We start from the raw sequence: 18515 nt of genomic DNA, 5'->3' as shown, positions 1-18515 counted from the left end.
GTAAAATTTTATTTTGAGACCCATCACATCTAATGACTCAGAACCGACTGTCCAAATTATCGTTACCCTAACCCTTATATTTATAATTCCCCACTTCCTGCCATGATTTTTTTTTGCAGTTATGGTTTATATTAATTAGTTTTATTGGCTTTTCTTGTTTGGTCCACCACTTGCACTAAAGGCAACAAAACAAGTCTACTAATAAAAAAAGGTGAGCCTTCATTTATAAAGGCTAACAGACAAGGCAATCCCAAAGGCATCACATTAAAGCCTCAGTTCAATGATCATTAATTTGAGTGGAATTCATTGCAAGTGTTATGGTAGAGGAGGGAAAAGGCCAAAAGCTATAAGCAAAATCAACTTTTGGCTTGTAAGAGACAAATTCTGTACTTTGTTTTATGTATTTGGTGGGAGGGAAAAAGAAGTTAAAAAGTTTCTATCATTTATCCAATAGTTTTCTGTTTGTTTCCTAAGAAAATCTGTTTTCTTTTTATGGTGAATTCAAATAAGAGCCCCACTGTAAGCCATTGTTTATTTTCTTGCCTTTACAAAGATTTGTATCATTTGTGACTGTTTTTTTTATTTTTTATTTTTTTATAACAAGATATCTTGCAAGTTGCAACAAGAATGTGAAATGTTACTTGGTGTAGGAAGACCATGTGATCTCCTTAGCTAGTGAATATATGCAAATGCTTGAAAAATGATCTCCCTAGGCTAGTGAATATATGCAAATGCTTGAAAAAGGCCAAGAATATTTTACTTGTTGCACTCCTTTTCCCCTTTGTTTTATGTAAACATTTTCTTGATTATTTTTCAGTAGTTTAGGCCTCATGGCTTACTTTGACATAATTTGCTCTACCTCCGAGTAGGCACTTAGAGTGATTACTCAGATACTTAGAGTGATAAGGGACTCAAAAAGGACTAAGATAACAATTGTAATGAGCTAGTTAGCCAGATAAAAGGATCGGAGTCGATCGGTTAAGATAGCAAAAACAATTTGTAATATATTTTTCTATTTGATAAAAAACTTAAGTTAGTGGGTGGTGTTGTGTCTATTATCACTTATAAGTTTAAGATTCTCCCTATTTGTGTCTAATATAGAATAAAATGCACTTACCACTTTAGACTTGTTAGTATAAGATGAATCTATGAAATGGTGAATTAACTTTAGAAGTTTAAAAAGAACATTAAACAATAAAATACAATTAAAAAAGAAAAAGAAAAAGACAAGAGTACCAATCTTGCCAACTTAGAACTAAGCACAGTAAGAGTTTGGCCATAAGAATGAAAAATGATAGTGAGCAAAATTAAACCCTGTTCAATCACTTGTGGTCATGTTTCCAGGTTGGCAGGTTGTGGCATTTCTTTTAGATAAGAAGGAATGTTTCCTTTAACATTGTTATTATCTAAACAGATAATTTTACCACCCAATAAATAAATATATATATATATATATATATATCAATTTCAAGTTATTATTTATACAGATAATTGTTTTTCTCAACTATTTGAAAATTAATTACATGAAATAATGTTTTATCAAAATTTTACTCTATAAGAGCCTTGAAGTAACTAAACTAAATTGATATATATATATATAAGTAAAAGAATATATTAGTTGAGATTATTTGTTTTTTTTGGGTAAATATAAATAAAAAATCAACAAGTTGAGATTCTTAGGTGGTTAGTTATGTCATTTTCTGGTAGACTGATTTCGACTTTTTCCAGTTTTGATATATATCCCGATTTTAGTGGCTGTGAGAAGATATATACCCAGATGTTTATGGTAAATGATAACAGAAAAATATAAATAATATGAAATTTCAAATTAAATTTCCATTCAATGCATTCTTATCTCTTACACCACACCTGGTAGATTATCTGAATTAAATTAAGTTCCCTCATTAATTAAAGTAAAATTATTAGACTTCTTTGGTCAATGAATTTCAAAAAATTTCAAATAAATACATCAAATGAAGTCTTATATGTGGTTCAAAATTTATTTATTTTTTCTTTTTTTATATGTATTATACAGAACTTTTTCACGAACATATAACATAACAGAACTAAACAAAACACCTTTTTTTTTTTTTGTTTGCAAAAAACACTAGTACACACGCTACATGCAAGATCAACATCATCATACAACGTCCATTACAGATTGACCCATTTCCACCGAACGATCCTGGCCGTTGATCTTGTCTTTCCCAACCTCCTCCTTCATCTTAACATAGATGCCATACACATAGGAACAAAACCCCCACAGAGACATGAGAGTGGCCACCACCTTCACCCCACCAAACTCCTCCCCGTACGCAATCACACCCCCAACCACATTCATCGCCATCAACGCCGTCATGCAGACCCCTCCCGTAAACGACGTCGTCAGGAACACCATCCCAGCCGTGCCCACGAAACAAAGCTGCCACGTCACCATGCTGGACCCCACCGTCACCCAGTACCCGTTGGGGCCCAGGTCAAACACCTTCTCACTCTCCACCCTCATCTCAGAAAATCCGCCGTCCGCGGCCATTCCAGCGGTAGCCAACACGGTGGCCGCCACCTCCATGATCAGCTGCATTTCCATCATCATTGAGTAGCAATAAACTTTTTTATAAATCCTGTCCATGACAGGGAGATAGAGAGCGAAGAGAACACCGGCGCTGATAGTACAGAAAAAACCTATGAAGTACTTTTTAGTGGTCAAGCCTTGGGGTCTGTCGTGCGCAGACCCCAAGGCTATTAAGACCGAACTCAGGGTTAGGAGCATAGCACAATTTAAGTTCGTGAAAGTGACTTTTTCTTTAGCAATGACGACAGATAGAATCAGCGTGAAAGCGAGCTGAGTGGATAATAGGAGGGATGAGGTCGATACCGGTAAATAAGAAGTGCCCCAAGAGAAGAGGAGGTTGTTGAGGCCTATGAGGAAGCCTACAAGGACGGAAATGACGAAGAGCTTTGGAGTGAAGTGAGAGAAGGGTTTTCTTGGAGTGCATTTGAGGAGATGGTGAGGGAGGTATATAGGGAGGAGGAGGAGAGGGAAGCCGGCGGATTGGACCCACGTCGAGACCCACCGGCTGGAGCCCTTGTGGATGAAGAAGAAGCGGGAGAGGAGGCTGGAGGAGACGGAGCCGACGAAGAGGCAGAGGTAGGTGGCTGCTAGGAGGATCATGTATTGCTTATTGTTGTTTGTTTTGTTGTTGGTGAACTTGGTGGTGGTGGTGGTTTTGTGCGGTTGATCTTGTTCATGCAATTGGTTTGATGAAAAATTGTTGTTCATCATTTCTTGGTGGTGGTGGTGGTTTTGGGGAGAGGAGACAGAAGCTGGTGGCGGTGGTGGGATTGAGACATCCATGGGGAGTATAAGAAGAAGGGGTTGAAATATTGGGGAGATGAATCTGAGTTGATGGGTGGAAGTTGATTAAAGTTTGAGGAGTATTTATTAGTATTATTAAGAGGGTCCTTAATGGGAAAAAATCTTCTCGGCCTGGTATTTAATGTCTCTTTTTCATTTGTGGAGGTTTGTTTCAAATAAATGTAATCTTGCCAAAGTCAGCACAAGATTACAAACTTTGAAGTTTTTTTTTTAAAAGAAAAAACAATATTCAATGTAAATGAGCAAGTTTAAGTGGGTGATAGCTATAATACGCGAATTGAATTTAAGATGGTAATGGTATTTTCTCATTTTGCATAAAGTCTGAGGACTCTTAAGGCTTTGTGTTGATAAGATGGAATGAATTTTTTTCAAGAAAATGATAAAAAATTATGATTTTATGAAAAAAAAAATTTCGATAACGGGGTGTTCATGTGATATGATAATTATTTGTTGATATGATCTGATATGATAAAGGATTATTCAGAATGAATATTCTATTTATGAAAAGAGATAAGAAAACAATAATAAGATAAAATGAGAGAGAGAAAGAGAAAAAAAATAATAATAATAATATGAACATAATATATGAACATATAGAGTAGTAGCAAAAACAAAAAATACTAAATACACATTACTATTTACTAGTTAAATGCTTATACCTACTTTTAATATATTGTACTAGTCAAATGACGACATTTGCTAATGTTAGCAAAATATAATTATAAAGTATATCATAAAAATTGCCCTTATTTTTTCAGTTTAATAACTCTATTTTTTTATTTAAATAATATATTAGTTATTAAGGGAAAAGATAAATCAAATTAAACTCCTACTTAACAAAGTCCTTGCTTTCCATCTCTTGATGTATCAAAAATAAATGATTTTTAATGGGACATACATTATTCTTCTGAAAAGTTACTAATTTATCCTTTTAAGTTTTGAATATTCAATTTTTAAATTTTAAACGATTTATATAAAAAGATATAAAATATATTGTTTAAAAAATATATATATATTATTTTAATACAATCCAAAAAAAACAGGATTAACGTTTTTTAAAAAAGAGAGAGTGATACATTTATTTCAGTCCTATCAATACTTGCCAATGTTTAATTAATGTGAGTATCATATTATTGATAATAATAGGGCATTAAAATTTATTTTCCCAGTTTTAGAAGGCATTTTCTGCCTTGAACCTTCCTCACACGTGCTCCATATATAGCTAGTGCTACTTTAGGCCTAAATTTGTTTTTATTTATTTATTTATTTTAAATGTGGACTATAGTCCACCCTTTCAAAATTAAATTTAATATCGGCCCTCAATGCCGCTACTTAAATGATTCTTGTACTGAATTTCAGTGAATTATTAGATATACTTTTTTAATTGGTTAATTATGTAATAAATAAGAAAGTGGAATTCTCCATTTAATTATATTTTGTATAAATAGTTTATTAAAAATTATTCGACTAGGCAATTCATGGCAAAGGTTTAGTGTTTGATTAACAATGTAACGTTAAGATATACTAGGGACAAGTGCATTTACCCAAAAAAAAAAAAAAAAAAACTAGGGACAAGTGCATAAAACACCCTAAAGTATATTTCATGTAATATTTTTACTCTTATTTGAAAAATGTGCAAAAAACACCCCAACTATTTATATATTGTGCAAAAATACACCTCAATAAAAAATTTGACATAAATTAATACTGTAATACCCGTTTTACCCTTTTACTATTCAAAAAATGTCCAACGGTTATATATGTAACTAATCTCATAGTATACGGGTGTTGTGTTCGCATAACCTTATATATATATTTTTGAAACTTTTTTTCTCTATATATATATCTCTAAATTTATTTTTTATTTTTTATTTTTAACTTTGAGAATTTGTAAAATAAGTGTTTGAAATTTTTTGATATTTCAGTTTACTGTTTTCTACTAAATTTTTTTTCTTCATTTTATTTTTTTTCGTACCAACACTGCTTTAAATAATAAAAAAAAAATCCTAATTTTAGTGTGCACTGGTTTTCGGAGTTTGAAGTACATATGTTTTCTTTAGTTTGCACTTTATTTTTATTTTTATCTTTACTTTTCTTTTATATTTTTATTTTTATTTTTTCTTGTCCATTGTCGTCATCCTCCAATAGTGTCTTTTTTGGTCATTCTATAAAATTATTTATTTTTATATATTTTATAAAATGGTTTGGTAAGGGTAATTTAGTCAATTCAGGGTTTAAATTTGTCAAATGGACCTTTTTGTACAAAGATGAAATTTTAGAGGTGTTTTTTGCATGCGAGGGGCGTTCTCCAATAATGCATTTTTCGATCATTTTATAAAATTATTTATTTTGAAATATTTTATAAAAATGGTTCGGTAAGGGTAATTTAGTCAATTTAGAGTTTAAATTTGTTAAAGTGACCTATTTGCACCAAATTGAAACTTTAGGGGGTGTTTTTTGCACGTGTACTGTAAACATACTTTAGGGATGTTTTTTACACTTGACCGTACCTATTATGTCTTATTCGACTAACAATGGCATAGTCGGGGCATAATAAATAGCAAACGAGGGTCTTTTTAATTTTTGAAAGTTTTTTTTAAGGCTTTTCGTAAATTTTTTAGGAGTTCAATCAGGGCACTTTTATAAGTATCAAAAATTGTATATAGAAAATAAAACTAATAGAAAATTCAATAGCGAATGTGGGTTCTTTTTTGAATTTTGATACTTAAAAATTTTGTAGACAAAAGACATTAGTCTTCTTTGAATTTTAAAAAACTTGTTGGACAAAAATGAGTTAAAAAATGATGAGTCTTTTTTAATTTTAGAAGTTTTCTTCAGGTCTTTTGTGAATATTTTAGGAGTTTAGTGAGGGCAATTTTATATACAAGAAATACAAATAACAAAAAATTTCAGTAAAAGCAATTGCCCCCCGTTGACTCCAACATTAACCGGAATTACTACATTCTCATAACTCCTGAAGTACCGAGTATTTTCTGGATAATGCAAGCACTTAGTTAGCCCATAAACAAATGTATTAATTATTAGTCAATTTTTTTTTTTTTGACCTTTTGACAAGAAAATACAGTCATTTTATTGAGAGCCAATGTGGGGGCTTGCTGCGCCCACTATGGATATGTATATATATATATATATACACACACAAGAAATTTAATTTACATCCTCCGGTTTCGGTCATATGTTACTGTAATTAAGTAGAGATGAGCCATACATACAAGGAAGAATGAATGAGTTAAGAGTGAAGTGGATAAAGCGACAGAGATTGTAGATTTGAGTCAGAGATTTTTAGTGTTAACAGATTTTGGAACAGTTTTACTGACCGACTGTTTTTATTTTATTTGACCACGGTACTCTACTTTTCTTTAAAGCTATGTGTGTGTTGGTTTTGGGAGACGAGAAGTGATACCCATCATTTATGTCTGGTACGGTGAGTTAAAGAGGGAACATAATATTAGTTACTATCAGAAGAAAAAGAAAGGATAATTTTAATCTTTAATGGTATTTGGTTAATTAATGAATCGAAAAGAAAAGAAAAAAATAAAATTATGTTTAGAAAAAAAAAAAAAAAAAAAAAGAAAAAGAATGGGAATAATTTTAATAAATTTACTATTATATCCTTTTATATTTTAAAAGATATATATATTGTCTAGGCCCATAGATCGGCCACCAGAAAAGCAAAAATAATTTTAGGGCAAATCATTTCAGCCTCCATCTCTATCGTTCTCAACTCTGAACTTGACTCCTCCCTCTCTCTGCAACTGTAAATTACGAAGTTTAAAACCCATATATTTCAGTTTATATATTTGTCTGCAAGAATCAAAAGTTCAAAACACATATCGGCATCATTTCAGATTGTTCAAAAAATCAAAACCCATATCGATTTTTCAGTTTCTATTGCCCGCTGTTCCAATTTAGGTTCACCATTCGCAAGCTTCAGCCGGCCCTCTTTCTCTCAACTCTTAAGCTTGTCCCCCTCTCTCTGTGCAATTGCTAACTTGTATGTATGGATTTTGTGTGTAATCAAGGACAAATTTTGCATCAGAAATCACTCACCAAGCCTCTCCTTCCCTTTCCTTCCGTTTTCACCCATTTTTAGGAGGTTAAGAAATATACTGTTGAAGTCTTGTGTTAACCCTCCAAACCCTTCCCTCTCTTTCCACCAATTTTACCCAAACACAATTTTTTAATCACTCTCCATCACCTTCCCTTCCCCTTTCCTCCCATTTTCAATCTACCAAACTGAGCCTAAATGAGTGGGTATATAATACTATTCAACAGCTTGAAATTTTGAATAAATGAATAAGTGTCTATTCGTTATAGTCGGTGTCAGAGTCAGACTTAATTCTTAAACTGATGTCACGCCAAGTACATGACCCGAAAAGCGTAAGGATGAGCACCCCGAATAGACAAGTCAAGGTGGTCTGACCGCAATTAGAACGTTGCGAGTATGGGTTGGAGAGAATGTAACAAATGTTATTTATCTCATATTAGATCCGGATAAAAAAATGGTTGAATATAAATATTTAGATATATAATAGTATTCATTCAACTGGTTAAGCATTACACCCATAATGTGTGGACTGTGGAGTGAAAAGGGATTTATTTGATTAAATTTTTATTTAATTTTAAATTTTGATGGCGGTTATAATCATTTAGTTTTAAAATTTAATTTTAAATTTGAAATGTCCGAAAAATAACAATAATTTTTTTTATTTATTTTTCACTGAAGTAGGCTCCCAGAATTCATGATAAAAAGATGTTAGTCCTAATTAAGAGAGACATGGTCCTCGTGAGAGTCTATTACAAGATCTACTCGTAGCCTCGTAGGTCACAGAAACTGGACAAGAGAGAGGACTTTATTGATTATATATAGTTCAGTTTGGTATCTTACACGTGTCTTTCTTCTTCTTTTGGTAAGTATGTTTCTTTTTTTACTTTTTTTCACGTGTCCATTTATCCTATTATTCTTCAATTTGGATAAAATATTTTTTTTTATAAAATATTTTTATTTTTTAAGTAAAATATTTTTTTTTTCAAACGAACTTATCAAAAATTGATGTATAAATTATTTTTATTAAATTTTAATATATTTTTCTTTCGTAAATATTTTACTACAATCAAATACCAAAAAATAATAAAAAAATATTTTACATTCAAACAAACGAAACCTTAGTCTTGTATTTATTAATTAAATCAACTTGTGTGGGACAATGGGAGTGGTAGAAAATATTTGGTAATTAATAAACATGCAATTAACATATTATAATAAATTTACATAAGTGATAAATAATGCAACTGGACTTTGAGTGGGGTCTTTTTTGAATGAGGCCTTAGGCAATAGTCTTAATTATTTTACGATCCAAGAAAATAGCGCATTTTCATGTTAGATACAGATAAAATAAAGTGTAATTACCCATGTTAGTTTTGGAAACACATAATTCGCGCCTTTCAATTGGAAATGATAGTAATAGTAATAATAATATGAAGTTCGAACTAACATTCCTAATTTTAGGAAATCAATATCATGCTAGAGCCTAAAATCAGTTAGGTTAGGAGATATGTTTTCGAAAAATAGACTAAAGTTTGAATTAACTTTCCTAATTCAATTACAACAATTCCATGCTAGTACAAGTAGTATATATTTACACATTCATTCCCCCCTGGAGTGAAGTCACTTCGTCGATTTCTATTATTAAGAAAAATGGAATATTAATAAAAATGTTCCATTTTCTAAAAAGGTGATTTATTTGTTGATACAAGTTTAATCACACACATGTAACTTTTATGCTATTGTATACAATTTGGGATATGCACAAATTCCCTGATCTTTAAAACCTCTTCATTGTTTGATTAGCGTCACAGAAACAGAAGGGAAATTATATTTATTGCGACAACGGACACTCAGAGTCCTTTCTTTATTTTTATTTTTTTCCTCTTATAATTAGTTTGGTTAGCATAAAGTAAATAGAAAGTAAAAGAATAAAATATTTAAATTTGTTAAGAGTTTGGTAGCATAAATGATAAAATTTTCAGAAAAGTAATTTTCTTGTAATTACTTAATTTTTTTTGACATAAAACATAGAAATTTTACTTTCCCGTGAAAATAGTGCGGTGCATTCATATCTTAGTTTTCTATTATATCAATGTCACCCTCCTTCACCTTCTCCACAAGCTTCTCTAACAAGTGAGTTTTCTTTCTTTTGTAAATTGCTTAGTACTAATTTAATTATATATAGTTTTATATGTGTATACAAAATTAAATTTTGATTGTATTTTTTTCTTAATAATTAATAATGATTTAGAGTCATATATATATATATATATATATATATATGAGTATATATATATATATTTTATTAATTAAACTTGCATCTATAATCACATATATCTAATTATTAAACATCAGAAGACAAATATTACAGTGTTCATTGTTTCATCTCATCTTTGAATTTGAAAATTTAATTTTGTTCATAATTCATGAAATATAATAGTGTCTCAAAAGAGTATAAAAGTAATCTTATAATTAAAAGGATAGTTTTGGGAATTACAATTACTTTATTTTCACTTTCATCCTTTCCAAACTCATAAAATAATATTTTTTCACAACTTATTTGAAAAAATTTCTTACTAACTAAATACACGATGAAAATTTGATTTTTTTTTCTTTTACTTTCATTTTGTATAAAAAATTTATATTTAATCAAACGGACCGTTAGAGCTCGTGTATCGGCCTCACAACACACGTACTTACAAATTAGGAGTGCAGTTCAAAAGCGAGACTTCAATAACTTACTTTATGAATCTCTGCCAATACTACTATGCCCTTAGTCCCTCTCCTTTCTGATCCTATCACAAGTGATGATGCGTTATAAGTTCGTAACCTTTTAAAATGTTGTGACAGTCCCATATCGCAACAAATAGCGTTGCCCAAAAGAGAAAAATCTCTTAATATACCAATCCATTACTCTTCAATTTTTGCTAGTAAGCCCAAAAACAATGTGCGTGTGTGAATTTTATAGCTTAGCTATGGGCCTCTCTCTACAATATATATATATGATGTTGGCAATTTGGGCCGCCCACCCAACTTCGTGCCCATTTTTACATTCGTTGTTTAAGATTAGACCTTCATCTTCAATGACCACAGGACAAAAGTTTGGGCCCGGCCCATGAGTGTGCGGGCGAACACGTTAAGGACAAATGACCTAACAGCGCACGTTAGAGTGGAGCCCCGAGATTCTCTTTTTGGCGGGAATTCGTCGGTTGCTCTTCTTATCTTCCCGCCAAACTCCACAGTGCGACTCAAAGCAACGGCGCGAAGTTCCATCAATTCTTACAGAGAGGCGAATCAAAGATCTGAATCAGGTTGTCAGTTTTTCGGCCGGCGGAAATGGACACTTTCGGTGGCGGATTCTTCGTCGACGAGAAAGCAGTTCGAGTCGAGAACATTTTCTTGGAATTCCTCAAGAGGTTGCTTTTATTTTTTAATTTTTCCTTCTTCTCATTCCAATTCATTTACTTATTTGTGTGTATGTGTATGAATATGTCTGATGTATTATTCATATGTATCGATCGTTCAGCTTTAGATTGGATCAGAATTCGAGAGAGCCCTTTTATGAATCGGAGATAGAAGCAATGAAGCCCAATGAATCCAACACCATGTTCATCGACTTCTCTCACGTCATGCGCTTCAATGATGTCCTCCAAAAGGCCATTTCTGAGGAATATCTCAGGTTTACAGTTTTTTTTTTTTTTTTTTTACAATTTAACCATAAATCAGAACCAAACCCTAATCCCTAAATTTGTATCTAGGAGTTCATTATTATTGTTTTTTTTTTTTTTTTTTTTAATTTATTTATCTGAAAACTGTAATGGGTTTTAGGTTTGAACCGTTTCTGAAGAATGCTTGTAAGAGATTTGTAATGGAACAGAAGCCAACATTCATTACAGATGATAACCCTAATAAGGACATCAATGTTGCCTTCTACAATCTCCCTTTAATAAAGAGGTATATATATTGGTATAATGAGAAAAAACGTGAGCTTTTACTTTAAAAAAGCTCAAAATTTTCATTATTACCGTTTTTATCTAATGTAATTGTTCTTAATTATGTTTTCCCCAACCCAAAAAATGGGCAGATTGAGGGATTTGACTACTGCTGAAATTGGGAAACTGGTTGCTGTGACCGGAGTGGTCACTCGAACCAGTGAGGTTCGACCGGAGTTACTCCAGGGGACATTCAAGTGCTTGGAATGCGCAACGGTCATCAAGAATGTTGAACAGCAGTTCAAGTACACTGAGGTTGTTAGTCTTTCTCATAACACTTCATTTTGTGCACTTCAGTGCTTTCAACAACATGGATTAAATCATTGCTTTGATGCGATTGTTCTTGTGTGTTCTGCCTAAACATCGCAGCCCATAATCTGCATGAATGCAATGTGTTCAAAGAAATCAAGTTTTGTGTTGCTTCGACAAGAGAGCAAATTTGCAGATTGGCAGAGAGTTAGGATGCAAGAAACTTCCAAAGAGATACCTGCTGGCTCAATTCCCAGATCATTAGATGTCATTCTACGCCATGACATTGTGGAAATGGCCAGGGCTGGCGACACGTAAGCTGCTCCATATACCTATTGTCAATGAATTTTAGATTTTGAACCCACAATTATTTCTGTCTAACTGTTATAATTCGACCCCTTATTTTTCTGCTGCTTTTTCATTGCAGGGTTGTTTTCACTGGCACCGTGGTTGTGATACCAGACATAATGGCATTGGCCTCTCCAGGGGAGAGAGCTGAAAGCCGTCGAGATTCTTCTAAGAATGCCACTGGTGGGCAAGAAGGTGTCAGGGGTCTTCGAGCATTGGGAGTGAGAGATCTCTCCTACCGCCTTGCCTTTATTGCCAATTCGGTACAGGTTGGTGATTGATTGGTTTGTTACTTAGTAATCACGCGGGTTACATTTACTTGACGGGAGTCCTTTCTTCTTCTTTTTTTCTTTTTTTTTTTTTTTCTTTTTTCTTGATTTGTAATGTAAATGCCCCTTTAATCAGGTATGTGATGGCAGAAGGGAAACTGACATTAGAAATAGAAAGGATACTGATGAAGATGACAACCAGCAGTTCACGGTTGGTTCTTTCACTCACTATTTATGTCAATTGTTATGTATGAACTTTCCGTTTTTGAGACTAATTGTGCACATTGGCTCGTCATAATTTAGAGATCCTTCTTGCTTAATTTTATAGAACCATACATTCAAGTCATCCATCTTACAAGAAGTTTATGATTTACTGATCATTTTTTTGAGCTGTTATGCTGTTAAATTGGGGTAATGTGATTATTGTTGAAGGATTTAAATATTAAAGTTACACTCTCTCTAATAGCTTAAGCTTTTGAAGTGGATGGTTGTTAACAATTATAAAATCTCAAGGCTGTATTTCTTAAATTCTCGTACCTTACCAAACCCATCAGCGAAAACCGAAGGGAAGATTACTTATAAAAAAAAAACCGAAGAGAAGATGGGGCAGTTCTTAAATAATTAATTACAGGCATACAACTTGTAGTCTTTGTCAGCTGTCTAGAGCTTATATATCCATATTATTGAATGGTGATGTCAATGGTTTCAACTTTAAAGTGATCGTGACTTTTTCTCTTGGCAGTCTTGGTAGCTTCTAGCATCCTAGTTCAGTCTAGAATATTTCATTGTTGCTATAAAATGACGTTCACTTGTTCAAATGCCTGTTAGGCCTCTGAGATGATCTCTGTGTCCATTTTGCAGTTTTAACTTTGTTGTACTGAATTAGTTATTTCTGTACAGACATATGGTGAACTCCAGTAATCCTCAGTTCTTTTTTTCTTTTTCATTTTTCCCCGGAGCAGGCGGAAGAGCTAGAAGAAGTCCAACGAATGAGGAATACTCCTGACTTTTTCAATAAGCTAGTAGACAGCCTTGCACCAACTATTTTTGGTCACCAAGATATCAAGCGAGCCATTCTGCTTATGCTTTTGGGTGGAGTTCATAAGTTCACTCATGAAGGCATCAACTTGAGAGGGGACATTAATGTCTGTATCGTCGGGGATCCCAGCTGTGCTAAATCTCAGTTCCTCAAGTATGCTTGCTTTTCATTTTTTATTTTTATAAATAGTTCTCCCTCTTTATTTAACAAATTAAGCTCTCAAGTCATGTTGTTCTATCTACCTCACAGGTATGCTACAAGTCTAGTTTCGAGATCTGTCTACACATCTGGAAAATCCACCTCTGCTGCTGGGTTAACTGCAACAGTGGCAAAAGAACCAGAAACTGGGGAGTTCTGTATTGAGGTAACATTCTATTTATGTTGCACTTTGTTCAGACTCTCTAATTTTGTTTAGTTTTTGTAATTGGGGGACATATATTGCACCTTCTAATGGACAATAAACTGTTTGTTTCCCATCTTCCAATTAAAATTGCCTTCCACTTTGGAAATGACAGAAGAACTTTTTTTCCTCTCTGGTAGTTTATATGAGTTGTTGCCCCAAGTTTGCATGAGTCAAAAGTTCTATTTATTTTGACCCTTAGGTTCTTCAAATTCAGTTCCATTATCATTGACAGTCCTTCAAAATCATAAAATAAGTTACTTATCAAAAAAAAAAAAATAAATCATAAAATAAGTTGAGGCAGGGAAATTTCAGTGAAGATCAACTGACTACAAAAAAAAAACTAATCTATGCAAAATACTAAAGCTAACTTTTTATTAAAAGATCAAACATATTAGACAAATCTAAACTGTTTATGACAGCTGAATGGTGAAACAGATATATGTAGCTGAGCCCAAATGTATGGGACTGTCCTTTTTTTTTTTTTGGCTGTGATAGTGGAGGTGTCCCCACCCCCTTTGTGGGCAGGACTATTCCCGTTGGATACACGGAATCACCCTGAAATCATGGGTATTGGGTAGGCCCAGGATGGATGTTTGATGCCCCAACAGTTGAACACAAGACCTATTTGTAATTGAAGAAGTAATTATTATCGAGTAATAAATCTAAACTTCTCATTTTCCATTTTATCAATTTTATGTTTTGTGGGGTTAAAGATACTTCTAATACCTTCCCCTTCCATCACAACTACAAAACTTGCTTTGGCGGTTGTCATCTAATATTTTTTATTTTTGTTCTGCAAAGTAATTACTTCTAATAAAGGCATTCCAAGCAGTGTGAAAGTACATTTTATCATCACTACACATTTGGACTGTCATCAATGATGTTTGTCAAACCAAAGTCATTCTATCAGGACAACTATGTGTTAATTTACACCCACAAGTGTAATTAAGAAAATAAAAGCACCCCCAGGGCTCCAAATCAAACAAAAAAGCAGCAGTTGCCTAGGATTGATGTTAAGGGAAAAGGATTTAGAAGACATTACGGAAATGGCACATGTTAGCAATCAAAGATGCGCATCAGAGTATAGTTTTTTAGCTCAAACCCACTGGAAAAAGAGGCAGACCATTTTACGCTTAGATCTGTCATGTTTCTTACGTAGAATAAAAAATGAGCAAATAAATAAGTCAACCGTACTTGCTGCACACTCTGTAGACAAGGAGAGAAATCATGATTTTCGTACGTAAAAATGATTTAAATCCATCAAACGTGGTAGAAATATTATCATTAAATTTAATTAAAATCCCTTGTTCAAATGAAAGAGTTGATATGGGAATGACAAACGAAAAAAGCTTCTCCTTCGATATTTCATAATTAGCACCCTAATCTCTTCAGAATATTACTACTTGTTTTCCATGTCTTCTGATGAATGATGTTTGAATGTTTTCAGGCTGGCGCACTAATGCTTGCTGACAATGGCATATGTTGTATTGATGAATTTGATAAGATGGACATCAGAGATCAGGTACCATCCATTCTAAGCAATCTTTCCTTTTGTATTTTGTCCTTTTCAGCTCCCCCCTTGCATGTTACACGTGGCAACTACTGATGTCTGATATGGAAATTAATATGAAGGTTGCAATTCATGAAGCAATGGAACAGCAGACTATTAGCATCACAAAAGCAGGAATACAAGCGACGCTGAATGCTCGAACTTCAATTTTAGCTGCAGCCAATCCCACTGGGGGGCGCTATGATAAGTCTAAACCACTAAAGGTGACAATATTATACTTGTGCCTAATATGAATTGTGTGTAGTGAATTTAAGATGTGCATGAGTTAGTCTACCTACAGTCAAGCCATTATTGACCATCAATTAGGTTCTTCATATGTATATTGACTACTGTGATATTTTTCTACAGTACAATGTGGCTCTTCCTCCTGCTATCCTTTCAAGGTTTGATCTGGTATATGTTATGATCGATGACCCAGATGACAATACGGATTACCACATTGCACACCACATTGTGAGAGTTCATCAAAAGCGTGAAGATGCTCTTGCTCCTACTTTCAGTACTGCACAATTGAAGCGTTACATTGCATATGCAAAGACTCTGAAACCAAAGGTTTGCACCTTGCTGTTTAATCTTTCTATGTGTAGATGCTATTTTTCGCATAGAAAGTTCATATCATACCCATTCACTTCTTTTGACCGTTTAAATGTTAATGCAGCTAACCTCAGAAGCCAGAAAACTGTTGGTGGATTCTTACGTTTCCCTTCGCAGAGGTGATACTACTCCTGGGAGTAGAGTTGCTTACCGCATGACAGTTAGGCAACTGGAGGCATTGATCAGGCTCTCAGAGGCCATTGCTCGAAGTCATCTGGAAGTTCAGGTGCTCTAGTTACCAAACCTTGAATTGCATCTTGACATTGTTATGTCTATTTATGCTCAAGTTGAGTATGTCTTTAATTTATAGGTGCACCCACGCCATGTACGCATTGCCGTGAGACTGTTAAAAACATCTATAATCAGGCAAGGAAATCATTGACTATGTCAACTATCTCTCTCGCACACAATGATTCATTATGTGATGGGTAATTTCTTTTGCCATGCAGTGTGGAGTCCAGTGAGATAGATCTATCTGAGTTTCAAGAAGTGAATCGCAACAGTGGTGATGGTGGTGATGATGGAAACAATGAATCTGGTCAAGCTGAGGCTCAGCCAAGTGGTGCTGCCTCGGACCCAGCTTCTGGGGATGCAGGTGGGACTGTATTACCAATATTACCTCCTCCTTTTTTTTCGGTGGGTGAGTTGACATTCTCAAAGGTGGACAAGTAAATCTATCTTAATCAGACTATCATCTTGCAGAAAATGGAGAAGGGCCTACAAACCGACAAGGAAAGAAACTTGTGATAAGTGATGAATATTTCCAGAGGGTAACTCAAGCCCTTGTCATGCGAATTAGACAACATGAAGAAACTTTAATGCAAGAAGGTAAAACATCTGCTCCTTTTTATCATCCATGCTCTCATATACGGAGGCAGGAAAACTATTTGAGATGTAATAAACCTCAAGTACTTGTTTCCTCTGGAAACTGTGTCAGAGTTACTAAAGCATGGATTTACTTCCTACAAGATTTAGTTTATGTTCCCAAGTCTTAAAATAAGGATTTTAGACCCCAGATGCCCGGTCCTGAATCCATAATTTGTGCAAAGTCAGTAAACCTTATAGACTTGTATCATTTTTAATCACCAAAATTTGTCATCATGAAATGCCTTGGGGTTTCTTGATGTTTATAGGGACTGGGCTGGCTGGAATGAGGCAGAGGGATTTGATACAGTGGTACGTGGCTCAGCAGAATGAGAAAAACACCTACAGTTCCATGGAGGAGGCAGCAGCTGAGGTTTCAAAAATAAAAGCTATTATAGAGGTAAATATATATTTACGTGGCACTTTAACAAAAATATATGGAATTTATCAATGGCTTGAATTATTTTATCACAAATGCCTTGTAATACAGAGCTTGATACGAAGGGAAGGCCATCTGATTGTCGTGGATGATGGTAGGCAAGCAGCAGCAGAGGGTGAAAATGCAATGCAGACTTCATCATCATCCAGAAATGACAGGATTTTAGCTGTGGCGCCTAATTATGTCATAGATTGATTTGGTAATGCTTCTAACCAGAAAACCCAAATCCTCATCCTTGGCTTAAAGTCTCACTGCGAGCTCAATATAATTTCAAACAGAAGCTGTTTTATTAGTGTTTAGTGCGTACAGCTTCGTTTTTCAGTGTTGTAGATCATGACAACTGGTTCGATGACCTACTTAGAAAGAGGCAGACTTTGGAACGCAAATTGGTATAATTTATGATTGTAAAATTTCTATGTGGTGCTTTTATAAATTCCATTTTGCACATTATTGTTTCATTGTAAATTAATCCCCATTATAAGTTTAAATTGGTCAAAGAAGTTTATTTGGTACAAAGTGTTTTGATTTATTACCAAACAGCCTAGGCAACAAGATCTAAGCGAAAAGAGTGATGTCTTTGAAATATTGCTCTCTCTTATTATTTTTCTCTGGTTCATTATTGATCATGAGAGTCATCTTCTACCAGAATAATCTTCAAAATATTTTTGCCGAATTAGCGTGTACATTGATTGCATGGTGAAACTAGTAAAACATTAGGGAGTGTATGGTGTACTGAACTGTGCATCCTTTGCAACTCCTTTCATTTCATTTCATTTCACTGCTTAGATTTCTATGGTGAGTTAGGAGTCATTTCTTACTCCGAACTCATTTACATTTCTTCTCTTACATGAATATTTTCAGTGAAATGATTCTTGCTGAAGTTGGAATTATAATCTTATTCAGGATGCATTTTTTTGTTCCTTACAGATTCACACACACACCATGCTCCTACCCGGACTTGAACCATTGATCTCTCCTCCGGGAGGTCGAATTTTGTTTTTGTCCAAATATATATAGATATATATTTGCCACCAAGAGCTACATGGATGTAAATGGGGTGGGCAATTTCTGGTTCAAGTCCCAACCTATTAAGGGGAAAAGAATGGTATCAAACTAAAAGCTTATGCTGGAGAAGTTTTTGTTCTTTCTTAATTAGAGTTTTAGAAACCTCAACCCTTATGCTGGAGGCTAACTTCATATAACTTGACCAAGATATTGAATAAACATGTTATGATCGAAATATTGAATAAACTTGTTATACAAGTATTATTTTACCATATGAGCATCTCCATAAATTGATTTA

General features: G+C 33.8%; 2 protein-coding genes across 3 annotated transcripts; one reads left to right on the top strand and one right to left on the bottom strand.

The window, feature by feature from the left end:
- Window positions 1–1891: 1891 nt before the first annotated feature.
- On the bottom strand, window positions 1892–3205 carry LOC132276239 (probable purine permease 4; the record flags this gene model as incomplete). The annotated part of the gene is made up of 1 exon (XM_059777583.1): window positions 1892–3205. A coding segment is annotated over one exon (1065 nt), but the record flags the coding sequence as incomplete, so codon positions are not given.
- A 7434-nt stretch (window positions 3206–10639) lies between these two features.
- Window positions 10640–17728, top strand: LOC132303199 (DNA replication licensing factor MCM6). 2 transcript variants are annotated; one of them, XM_059800366.1, is made up of 18 exons: window positions 10640–10861; window positions 10972–11124; window positions 11274–11399; window positions 11530–11692; window positions 11807–12000; window positions 12114–12303; window positions 12440–12514; window positions 13266–13495; window positions 13592–13706; window positions 15193–15267; window positions 15378–15518; window positions 15664–15867; window positions 15974–16135; window positions 16220–16275; window positions 16359–16504; window positions 16597–16737; window positions 17043–17173; window positions 17264–17728. In XM_059800366.1, the coding sequence occupies exons 1-18, from the start codon at window positions 10782–10784 to the stop codon at window positions 17405–17407; spliced, it is 2526 nt and encodes an 841-aa protein (XP_059656349.1). In that variant the 5' UTR covers window positions 10640–10781; the 3' UTR covers window positions 17408–17728. The 2 variants fall into 2 exon arrangements, with proteins under 2 accessions (XP_059656349.1, XP_059656358.1); XM_059800375.1 differs by having other exon boundaries at window positions 10642–10861; window positions 16612–16737.
- The last annotated feature ends 787 nt before the right edge of the window (window positions 17729–18515 follow it).

Source organism: Cornus florida, unplaced genomic scaffold (assembly GCF_030987335.1).
Source record: "Cornus florida cultivar Cherokee Brave unplaced genomic scaffold, ASM3098733v1 CherokeeBrave_3.0.0_Hap2_Chr01, whole genome shotgun sequence".
Taxonomy (NCBI): Eukaryota; Viridiplantae; Streptophyta; class Magnoliopsida; order Cornales; family Cornaceae; genus Cornus; species Cornus florida.
This window is presented reverse-complemented; position numbering and strand designations above follow the sequence as displayed.

Excerpts from the sequence above, each read along its gene's own strand:
- LOC132303199 (XM_059800366.1), top strand. The coding sequence starts at position 10,782 with ATGGACACTTTCGGTGGCGGATTCTTCGTCGACGAGAAAGCAGTTCGA. Across the intron at positions 15,519-15,663 it reads ATAAGTCTAAACCACTAAAG|TACAATGTGGCTCTTCCTCC; the intron begins GTGACAATATTA and ends ATTTTTCTACAG. Across the intron at positions 16,136-16,219 it reads GAAGTCATCTGGAAGTTCAG|GTGCACCCACGCCATGTACG; the intron begins GTGCTCTAGTTA and ends TTTAATTTATAG.